General features: G+C 42.4%; 1 protein-coding gene across 1 annotated transcript in view; it reads left to right on the top strand.

Moving 5' to 3' along the window:
* The first annotated feature begins 2,040 nt into the window (after window positions 1-2,040).
* Window positions 2,041-11,701, top strand: part of adamts9 (ADAM metallopeptidase with thrombospondin type 1 motif, 9) — a 47,587-nt gene continuing 37,926 nt past the window's right edge. The window contains exons 1-10 of the mRNA XM_008292936.1: window positions 2,041-2,144; window positions 2,457-2,899; window positions 4,610-4,772; window positions 7,972-8,309; window positions 8,933-9,016; window positions 9,112-9,236; window positions 9,466-9,506; window positions 9,595-9,700; window positions 10,782-10,928; window positions 11,483-11,624. Of these exons, the coding sequence (XP_008291158.1) occupies window positions 2,048-2,144; window positions 2,457-2,899; window positions 4,610-4,772; window positions 7,972-8,309; window positions 8,933-9,016; window positions 9,112-9,236; window positions 9,466-9,506; window positions 9,595-9,700; window positions 10,782-10,928; window positions 11,483-11,624 (1,686 nt within the window). The 5' untranslated portion in view covers window positions 2,041-2,047. The remainder of the gene's footprint in view (window positions 2,145-2,456; window positions 2,900-4,609; window positions 4,773-7,971; window positions 8,310-8,932; window positions 9,017-9,111; window positions 9,237-9,465; window positions 9,507-9,594; window positions 9,701-10,781; window positions 10,929-11,482; window positions 11,625-11,701) is intronic.

The following is an 11,701-nucleotide window of genomic DNA, read 5'->3' as shown; positions in this document are numbered from 1 at the left end:
CAGGATTGTATCGCAGTCAGAATTGCAAATACACAAAACCTATTAAATGATAATTAAAGCAGAGACAGAATAGATGACATAAGTGGAACAAATATATATATATATTTGGTGTATGTGACAGGCTGACTAAAGTTTGAACAGAGTTTATTTTCCCACAGAATTCACCAGTCAATGCTGAATTGTTTTGGAGCAGTGAAACAGAACAACTGTAATGTGATCAATTTAGGGATTTACTGTACTTTGACCTCCATAGACTAGTTTGGTGTTTCTTATCTTGAAACTGTTTAACAGATGTAAAAACTGGACTCATGCAGTCCTGATGATTTTATGTTTGGCAGAACATGTCATATGAAAGCACAGGTATGCTTTAAAACCATTACACAAGGGCGGCTGTGGCTCAGGTGGTTTTCCTCCAGTCGCAAGGTTGACAGTTTGATCCCCTGCCCGTCCACAGTTGAAGTGTAATTGAACCCGAAGTTGCTCCCAATGGCCCAAAGGCAGCACCTTGCATGGCAGCTCTGTCGTCATTGGTGTATGAATGTGTGTGAATAGGTGATGAGAAAACATTGCGCTTTGAGTGCCGCTAAGGTACAAAAGCGTTATATTAGTGCAGTCCATTAACCATTTACCATTACTTACTGCCTTCCATTTCGATGTGTCCGGTCCAGATGTTGTGCATCATCACCCACTTATTTGACGCACTGGGACACTTAACTGGAATATAGCCATTGTTAACACTATTAGTTGCACCTGTGCTTTTCCTGCCATAACAAGTCAAACTATCTTCTGCGGGATATTACTCAGTTTGGTGAAAATAATCGATGGAATTGCTTCTATTGTGCCTTGGTCCATATGGTGGTTAGTGAAGTCTGACCGAATGGGCTGATATTGATATTTAAATGATTCAAAAGGTTTGCGAGCTTTGAAAAATTAAATATTAGGAAAGCTTTTGGTACATTTAAAGAACTGGTAGCTAGAGTTCCCACTTTTTTGTCGCATCAATATATTGCTGATGAGCTAATAGCCGCCATATTGATTTTCTATTAATGGATGTGCCTGTTTGGATTATATTAGAAGATGTTTTCAGGACAACTTGTGTATTCTATCTGTCACTGTGAGTATGTGTGGGGGGTGTGAGGGGTGCATGAATGGGGCAGGAGGCGTAATGGATAGACTCCTCTTTGATCCTCCACATAACAAAAGCACCTACAAAGGCTTCCATACAGCCTGTCTCATTGTTCTGCTGAGGAGACTATAGCTCATAAAACCATTACCATTATCCCCACACAATACCTTTTCCAGCACCTACTTAAGACTTCAAATCACGACTGTATATGGCTATACTGCTTGCCAGTTTGAATTTTGTCACTCTGTGATCCCATGAACTTCTAAGTATACAGCCATGCCCAGATTATCTCGCTTGTGGCCCCAGGGCAGGCATTTCCTATATGGGCCCCACCTCACTGTCATGGTCACTGATCTGCTCGACGCAACTGTGCAACCCGCCCCTCTAAAACCTGCATCACCCAGAGCTAATTAAAGTATGTCAACATGCATCACAATGCAAAGTTGCAACACATGTACTGTCCATGTTTCATAAAGCAACTTGGCCTCTTGGTATGGATTTTGCACATGGTGTTAATTTTGGACTCCCAAAAACTTGTGCGCAAAAGTGGACATGAGCGCGGCCACCCCCTTGTCACCACGGTAGGTAACGGACGTAGCTCCACTGCAGCACCAGTGTACCTTTGCCTGTCTGATCCCGCCCCCTCGCTCGGGGAGAGAGCTGGTTCACGGGTTAGCGGAGCCCATCGCAGTTGGAGCAAGCCCACCCCTCTCTGCAGTATGCATGTTCGCCAGGGAATCCGCGAAGCGCTCACGTCCCAGCAGTGTACTTCACCGGCCAGAGACGATCCGCTCAAGAGTCGAGGATAATAAAAAATTGGATGTGGCAGGCGGACCGGAGGCGGAAAGCCCGGAGTGACCGCAGGAATACAGTATTACTACAGGAACACAGGCTGCCTCTCTCCTCTGAACGTGGACAATCATGCATGTGCTCTTCTGGGGCTTGGGGTTCCTACTATTCCCTGATTTCTTGAATGTGGTCGCATCTACGGGGAGATTGCTTTTGAATTCGAGCACAGGTAAAGTATGCCCCCGCTTCTTTTTTTTTTTTTTCTTCCTCCCACTCGTGGGATTATTTTCTAACAGCACAAAGGCAGAGAATGAATGAGTTTTGGATTCAGCCAGCACATGACTTGCAGCGCTTCTAGATGCCTAAAGTTCACTCACTGACTTCCATTTCCTTGCAATGTTGTAAAACAACTGTTTTGTTTGAAAGAAGAATATATCTGACTCACAACCTAAACTTCAACACATGTGGAGTCTTTGATGTGTACAAATGCAGTCGGATTGTTGTCTAATTCCTAATTGACTGCTGTTTTTTTTTTCCACAGTAAAAGAGGAGATCGGCGCTTATGAGATTGTAACACCGGTGCGAGTGAATGAAGCCGGTGACAAGTTTCCAACCAGTGTGCACTTCAAGAGGAAAAGACGAAGTTTGGAGGACGAGGGCACCGGCAACTCCACGGATCACTGGGCCTCGCCGAACATCCACTACAGGATATCTGCTTTCGGACAGAACTATCACCTCAACCTCACGCTGGATTCGGGATTTATCGCACCTCTCTACACTGTGACAATACTTGGAGTACCCCGAGGAGATAACTTAACGGATTCTGCAGCAGATGGGGAGGGAGGAGAGGAGGAGGAGGAGGAGGAGAAGAAGGAGGGAGAGGAGGAGGAGGAGGAGGACACGGAGTTAAGGCACTGCTTCTATAAAGGACATGTAAATGCACATGCAGAACACGCCGCAGTCATCAGTTTGTGCTCCGGACTGGTGAGTTTTTACGCACGGTTTGACCCGCCGTGCGTGTGATGGCTTTACAACGGGGTGTTTTACTTTTCCACCATTAGTGTTTAGGGGCCATTATTGCTTATACAAGACTTGAAAAGCTGCCTCACCATTGCCTATGAAAAAATACACACACACACACACACACACAAACAAAACTCCAAAACAATTTCAAACTTTGCGCGCAACTTGCATTTGATCGTGCAAATAACCAGCCGTATAAATAGTGCACGTTTAAATTAAATGTTCCAATCACAGATGAATGCACAATTGAACAAACCCCTGTAGATGATTCAAAAAGCTGTGTAAATATTTACTGGACGTGTTTAGGTGAAGCTGTAGCTGATTTGAAAATCCATTCATGAAAATTAACTTTGAGACTTCATGGCTGGCTCAAGAATTTATTTGGAGTAGGATCATAGGAAAGCTAGAAACTGTGCTAATTTTCGAGGATCCCAGGTCTACTGCCTCTACCCAAGCTTAATGAACATCCTACATCTTCCTTCCATGCCTCTCTCTCTCTCTGGTCTCCCGGCAGTCGGTGACGTCTTTACGCACGCTCGTAGCGCAGGAGTACGGGTGCTACTGACGTCATCGCGGATTGGTCCAACTCCCAGGGCTGCTGAAGCATGGGTTTTGGCGTTGGGGCAAAAGTGCACTCAGAGTTTACCCATAGAAACCATAGTGAGGTTAACAGATATGAGTGAGGGTTCAGTTTCTTCCCAAATGACAAATCAAATACGAAATGCTTTGAATGCTCTGCTCTGCACGGAGCTTTAGGGAGTTGAGATGACATTTATGGAGCACAGCTTATTATTTATTCAAGACCCCTGAGAGCACATTTATTCCAAAACAGCCAACACTGCCTTTTATTGCATTTTTATTTCTGTACATCCCTAAAATAATGTGACACTTGTTTTCTTGAAGAGGAGATTCTGTTTTTGCCTTGCCAACTCCTTGGGTCAATCAAAGTGCATGTCCTCGTACAGTAGGAAGAGTGTCTGAGTGTCACTTTATGTGAAAGATCAGTCCGCAGCTCTGCAAATGTTTGCACATCAATCAAAATGTAATGTTTATCTGATAATAATTTTTGTCATACTTTATTATCAGGCATTATAAATACGACTTGTGCCAAAGATAATAGTACGAAACCTACATCAGCCCCCTGAGCTGCCATGATTGTTCTCTACAGCAAATGAGCAACAGGTCAAATGTGCTTTGCTTGGCATGTGCCTTATCTGGAGCATCACAGACCTCCAAGTTAACCAGCCACGCTAAACATGCCATGTGAAATACATCTAACAAGGCTTGCAGCACTCTTGCCAAGAACCTACAGTCTCAGTGTTTTCCCGATAGACATCACAGGTCTCACTATTATCCATTTCCTTCTGTTTTGGCACAATTCTTACATGCATGCAAATTCACCTATTTCATCTATTCATGAAGGCCCATGCTTATTTTCTCTCATGATTAGTACATAAGCCAAATTCCACTGTTGTTTGCTATAAATATTTTTTAAGTCAAGTGTGTTGAGCTTTCTGCAAAAAGGTCTTTGAAATATATTCCCCTTGGCCCTCTCCATGTAGATTTTGCAAGTTCTGTGTTTGTTCATCTAGATTTCAGAATAGAAGCAGGCCTTTGCAGAAAATAGGTAGATGGAGACTAACTGCTGTGCTTTTTTTTTTTGCTCTCCAGCTTGGCACTTTCAGGTCTCCAGAGGGGGAGTATTTTGTGGAGCCCCTGCACAGCTATCAAGGAGAACACTATGAAGAGGAACACACAAAACCTCATATCGTATACAGGAAGAGTGCCCCCAAGAAACAGACATCAGGGGAGACCTCAGCTTGTGACACTTCAGGTATGTTGTCTTACATGATGATGCAATTTAGACAGACAACCCTTGCAAACATGCACACATAATGTCAACACAAACACACATAGGTGCAACCTCAAAGGTCCCATATCGTGCGCCTTTTCAGCAAATTAGCCGTCCAGTGTCCTCTTTCTAGTCAAACATCTCGCTGCTGTTTCTGAGCATGGACCTCCTAGAGGCTGTGTGAATAAAAACCAGTGTGTACGTGGCTCATGTGCATGTACGTGCTGGAGCATTTTCATGTATGTTGGGTATATGAGTTGGGAACTTGCTATATGTGTGTCTGTACGTGCATCTGACCTTTAAATCGGTTCCCACAGACGTAATCAGGTGCAATCGTTGCGTCACCACTAAAGTCTCCTCTATCAGTCGTATCAGGAAGCGATTATGCAACAGTTACTGAGCTTATTGAGCTATTATGATAATTGAACCATGGTGCTGTAGAGTCATATGTGGCTTATTTGGTTAATGCAAATAAAATTTTATGAATTTGTCCGGATATTGAGGTAGATTTTGAAGAAAAAAGTTACTCTGTGGAGTTAATTTATTTTGAGTAAAATCTGAAAAAAATCAAGACAATATAATCATTTGACATTATATTTTAACCATTCACTTGTTGTATGATACTTAAAAGTGAAATGCAGATAAAATTACACTGTGTCATTTGGATATATTCCCATGAGCAGGCTGTGAAATTATGATGTCAAAGAATCTTGGCTTGGATATCGTACCATAGTCTGCACACATGCAGAGACTTCAGCTGCAGGACAGTAATGAGGAGGCTTTCCAACTCTCACACAGGAAAAATCCTATGGACCTTTGTATCATCCCATCTCAGTTTACAGGCTGAACTTCCTGTTGACTCTTGTACTTCCTCTGCCTCTTTGATAAGGAGGTTGAGTAGACCCACTGCCATGAACACACAGTGTCGTTTGTATTATAGGAAAGTGATGCCGACGTGAAACCTCAAATAATCAAAAGTTAGAGAATAAGTCTGTAAATATTTTCTTTTTGTTCGCTGCAGATCGTTGTGCAGATTTTTGGTTTCAGTGTGTATGTGAAGTGTGTGTTGATCTTTTGATTCCGTTATACAGTAAGTGTATGTGTGTATGAGAGTGCATATGTGAAACTATACCCTGAAGGAACATAAATTTGACTAAAAGCCCTTTTTGGCAAGAGTTATTAAACCTTTCATGACATTCCATTAAATCCGTGTATCATATTTTTCCGCATTAAATGAGAATTCCAAAGTGAAATGCAAAAGTGGTTTGTCATTTCGATATTGATTTATGAATCTGACACATACAAAAAGCAACCGAGGAACGTACTTTCAATTCCGTGCTTAAGTCAAAAATAGGCAAAGAGGAAATGGTCCAGGGACCAAATTAGATTGTGATATATGTTGTGTTCGACTTGTGTGACCAGAAAGTTTCTGACTTGTTTTGCGTTTCTCTTGGTAAGCTTACAGTAAATACATGGGAGCGTTAGCGGTACATGATTTAAGGTAACAAATATGCAACAAAAGTTGGGTCTGTTTCAACAAGGTGCTTTGGAAAATGTCACTTGTGTGAACAGATCTAAACTTTATAATAAACAGAAAGCATGTTACCATGGATACAGTGAGTTAGCCTATGGGACGCAACATGAGCTTCGTTTGTTTACGCTTTTTTAAAATGAAGTTGGTGGAATGACTAATTAACGATGTTGTTTTGCTTTACACCAGTGGATGTTCTGGCAACATTAACTAAATAACTAGCGGGCAGTTCTCTCAGGCAAGTTCTGAAGCGTTCCAGCTCCTGCTTAAGTATATGCAAAATGTTAATTAAATTATGTGCTACAAATGAAACCTTGTTTTCAGTCTACATGGATCAGCACGCCACATTAGCTGGTGACGGTAAACGGTTGTAAATATGAAATCCCAATGCAAACTTCCATTCCTGATACTGATTTTGGTATTATAATTTTATCATGGTTGCGAGATACTGTGCAACAGACTAAAGTGTAGGAATTGGAACGCTTGACAACTTGCCTGACAATCGTCTGGATTTTATGATTTATTCAGCGTCAGAGTAATTCAGTGATAGCTGTCAATACATCCCTGAGCGCACCGCTAATAGAAACTGTTAATAGTTAATTCGGCAAGCTTCTTTCTCCAAAATGCAAACTAATATAAAACGGAGCACAACTTACAGCCCATAGGGCAACTCACTGTATCCATGGTAACATTTACTTGTTGTTTCTGGTAAAGTTTAAAGTGAAGAATTTACTTTGAAAAAACCCACTCATGTTTGAGCTCATATTCATTACATTAAATCAGATGTTGCCATCGTTTCTGTGTATTTGCTGTGCAGGTACATGACACCAAGAAGTCAGAAACTTCCTGATCATGCAAGGACAAACTCAAAAGTGATAAAAATTCAAATTACAAACAATACACAAAAAAACAAGCCTTTTTTTTGTATGTTGGATTCATAGATGAACAGACTAACCAGCTGTTTTGTTTGTTTTCTGATTTTGGATTCTCAGAGTGAATGACATGTTCATTCAGTTGCTGCCTTGTAGATTTTCAAGTCCAACAAACTGTTGTTTTTGAGCAGGTCATAAATCATGTATTCTTCAAGCAGATCTGCCAGAATGCCCAGCTCCCTGTTACATATGTCGGTGACACACTGCTAGTGTTCAAGAAAGGGTGATATGCTGAAAAAAAAACTGTTGTGCTGCCATGATTAAAATCAGACTAAAATGTCCTCAGTGTTCTGACGTTGTTCTGCCCAGTTGTTGAACTGCCCTCATTTGATGTGTGCACAGTAATTTGTGTACCATTTTTCTGTGGCTGGCCGCCAGGTTTACCTAGTATGAACTCTTTGGCCTCTTCTCCTCCCTCTTCTGAAAGTGGAGGCAGAGAGAAAAAAAGGCACTCCAGGCAGTGTTCATTTGTCAACACACTCTATGAGCAACAATAAACAGAAAGGAGAGGGAGGCAGCAACAAATTTTAACAATACCCCACATTCAGACCACCAGCTCACCTCATGTATCTGCCTAAACCACGACTTTACCTTAATAGTAAACACATCCTCCTGACTAACAGTGATTTATACCTGTTTCGTTTGGGTGAATGTGCTTCCCATCAAGCTTGAATCTTTGTATATTTACTCCATCTTTTTTTCTGGCTTCTCACTTTAGGACACAAACACAGACATAAGAGACACAAGCTGAAGAGGAGACCAGCGTCTGGGGTGACCACCGTGTCCGATGCAGCCCCTGTGGTCAGCGCCGGTATCTTCAGTGACGTGGAGTCACTGAGCGCCGGTCTGGCCAACAACGCTCTGCTCAGATCAGAGCGCAGCAGTGCTAGCACTAGACCGTCAAATGATAGCAGCGGTGACTCAGGACCTCACAGGAGATCAAAGCGCTTCCTCTCCTACCCGCGCTTTGTTGAAGTCATGCTGGTGGCCGACAGCAAAATGGTGGAGCATCACGGCAGCAACCTACAGCACTACATACTCACTCTCATGTCCATAGTAAGTTCTGCTCTGCACGTTTTGGTCGGAGGAGACGGCTGGCTGGGAAATGCAAGTGTCCGTATGCATCTGTACTCGTGCACACATGAAGTAGCTGTTTGTGCTGCGAGTCAGTCAGCCGGCCGTTGGAGGACGGCTGTGGGAGGGAAAAGGGCAGCCGAGGGCAGGGGTAAACACCGCTTTCAAACGGCCAGGGGGAAGAGAGGGCAGCTCGAGGGACAGCCTGTCTGACAGCTTTGATGAATGTTAAAAAATAAGCTCAGGTATGTCACATAGACCGCATACTCTCGGCCACTTCAAATACCAGCTTCCGCAGGCATCTGGGGCCGACAGTCCTCAGGGGGAGCCTAAGATGACCTATATTCTGTTCTTGGCAAAGGCTGCCTTCTCCACAGGAGCTCGGGCTATTATCAACTTGATCCTCCAATCAACCAAATTCCCCGGCACTTGCTTGAAACTTTAGGAAGGGAGTAGATGATAGTTACGAGTAAATGTACTGCATTACATTTAAGCTGGCTCAAGTTCATGAAAACATTCACTTTGATTAAGATACTGAAACTAGTCTTATCTTCAAATGTTTTCCTCCAGAGGTTTGAAGTCATGTTGTGTTCCTTTTCGTTCAGGTGTCTTCCATCTACAAGGACCCCAGCATTGGCAACCTGATAAACATTGTGATTGTAAAGTTAGTCATAATTAACAATGAGCCGGTAAGTCTCGTAATTAGTCTCTAGAACTACTTACACACGAGAATGTTGTTTAAGCTCGTCAGTGAAATGACACCTTTTGTTTCTTTGCATCTCAGGACGGTCCAGTCATTTCATTTAATGCACAGACCACTTTAAAGAACTTCTGCATCTGGCAGCAAAGTCAGAACATCTTGGATGACAACCACCACTCTCATCACGACACCGCCATCCTCATCACCAGGTGCAAGAAAAATGATCACGTTTTTTTTTTTTTTTTGCTGCATGCAGTGTATACTTTGAAATATCCAAGTATCGCGTGAACCAGATACAACTGTAGTAAGTGTATAAAGAGAGAGATTGATCAAAGGCTCAAATGTGATCCAGATGAGAACCTAAAAAAGGAAAATCCCTGTGATTTTCTCTTGTACAATGCCACCGACTGTGATTCATTATCGTTGTCTTCACCACAGGCAGGACATCTGCAGAGCGAGGGATAAGTGTGACACTTTAGGTAAGTGTTTGTTTCATGTTTGTTTTAATAGGAAAGAAAGCATGGTGGTGTTTATTAGGAAAACTGAAGCGAGTCTCTTGTTGTTCAGGACTTGCAGAGTTGGGGACAGTGTGTGATCCATATAGGAGCTGCAGCATCAGTGAGGACAATGGACTCAGCACTGCGTTCACCATCGCCCACGAACTTGGCCATGTGTAAGCAAAGCAAACCTCCGCTGGTTCTTAACCTCAAGTGCTGACATCAGTCCTACTTAATGAAAGTTTAGGCTTTAGTTGGTAGAGTCTTTCTAGGAATCCACACATGCTTTCTAGCAGATGGGAACCAATAAATATTACACATTCGGATAACATAACGCCCACATTTTCATTTTATGATGCTTTTGTTTATATTCTGGAAAGGAGTCTGTAAACTAGATTCTCAGAAGTGAAGTAGAACCGCTGCTTGGTCACTCTTGCCCTCCAGCAAACTCTGTACTGTCCAAAGTCCTGAGTCAGCCAGAGCTTGTGGTGTTAGCCCTGTACAGTGGAGACTGTTACGGACCTAAACAGCCCTCATCGTGTCTAACAAATGCTCTTTCTTACTATTAAACAAAAGGTGGGATTATTGAATTCCATGTTTATCCGCATCAAGCGGTGACAACATGCTGGATGACTGCTTAGCGGCAGAGCTCAGTGTTGTATGGTACCTGTCAGGTGGGGTGCTTAGCAGCAGGCAGTGTGGTGCTGTGCCTGTCCACCATCAACCACGATTGTATTTGTTCACCCTGCAAGAGCTTGAATGCCTCCCTTATTCCCACTGCACTCTGATTTTCACATTGAAAATTTCCTCTGTGTCTATGGTCCAGTTTTCATATAATTTAATATCATGCTGGTTTCTTTCCAAACTCCCCACAGGCAGACAATACAAATGCTCTGCATTATTTTCAACGGCAACCTTGAAGGAGTTTCCCGAAGCCAATAACACAGTGACAGTGGAAATATAGAATCAATGTTTAGATTTAAAACATGTGGCTGAAGAAATGAAGCACACTGAAACTCAACAACTACTGTTTCTTTGTGGGTTTGTGAAGCAGAAACATTTGAACAGTCCCAGACAGGAATAATACAGACATTCGTCACTATGAAACTAGCTTATCTTAGTGCTGTGACAGAACTCTGCCACTTTATTAGAAAATGGGAGGAAAAAATATTTCAACTCTCCACACTTCACTTGGTAATGTAATATTTTGTAATACTTCAATGTGTTTTTTTGTTTGTTTTGTTTTCTCTCGGCTAGGTTCAACATGCCTCATGATGACAGTAACAAGTGTAAGGAGGATGGAGTTAAGATCCAGCAGCATGTGATGGCTCCCACACTAAACTACAACACAAACCCTTGGATGTGGTCCAAGTGTAGCAGGAAGTACATCACAGAGTTCCTTGAGTATGTCATACTACTTTCTTCATTATTGTTCCAAACATGCATGAGGATTAGATCTTATAGAAAGTAGTGAAAAGTATCTTTAAAACTTTGCCCAAATATTGTTTTAAAATTGAAATTGAAACTTGTACATTTCAGAAGTATGCTTCCATAAACACACAGACACAGTGCAGACTTTATGCTTCATATACTGCACGAAGGTTTTCCGCTCAGCCACATTTTTATGGAATAATAGGAAAATAAACTGTAATTTCTCAGGGCTGTTGCAGCCTCTAGTCTGTTCTCTTCCCAAAGGCTCCTCAACCCACTGAGAAAGACCACACAACCCCCACTGTAGGAAAGAGTAAATGGGATAAAATCTCCCTGCATCCCTGAGATCCTGAGATCACCACTTACTACATATAGCTGGTTGATTACAAGCAGAAATCTGTCAAGATGTATATGTACAGAAAAAAGAAATCACCACTCCGGCTGTACTGAGTGTGTTTTCTGTCTGTTTGTGTCTCTTGTTTTTTCTCTTTTTTTCTTTAAGTCATTTTATTTTTATTTCTTAATAGCACAGGATATGGTGAGTGCTTGCTCGACGAGCCCGTTTCTAGGCCGTACGGTCTCTCGCAGCAGCTGCCTGGACGGATATACAATGTCAATAAACAGTGTGAATTGATATTTGGGCCGGGGACGCAGGTGTGCCCTTATATGGTGAGTGGAGTCGGCGTGCAGATCTGAACTGTCATGTTGTACAAGTTGAGGGAAGCCTTTTGAGCTATGCTCAAGTC

This window comes from Stegastes partitus, unplaced genomic scaffold (genome assembly GCF_000690725.1).
Source record: "Stegastes partitus isolate 25-593 unplaced genomic scaffold, Stegastes_partitus-1.0.2 Scaffold846, whole genome shotgun sequence".
NCBI lineage: Eukaryota > Metazoa > Chordata > Actinopteri > Pomacentridae > Stegastes > Stegastes partitus.
Note: the sequence above shows the minus strand (reverse complement) of the source record. Positions and strands in the feature narration are given on the sequence as shown.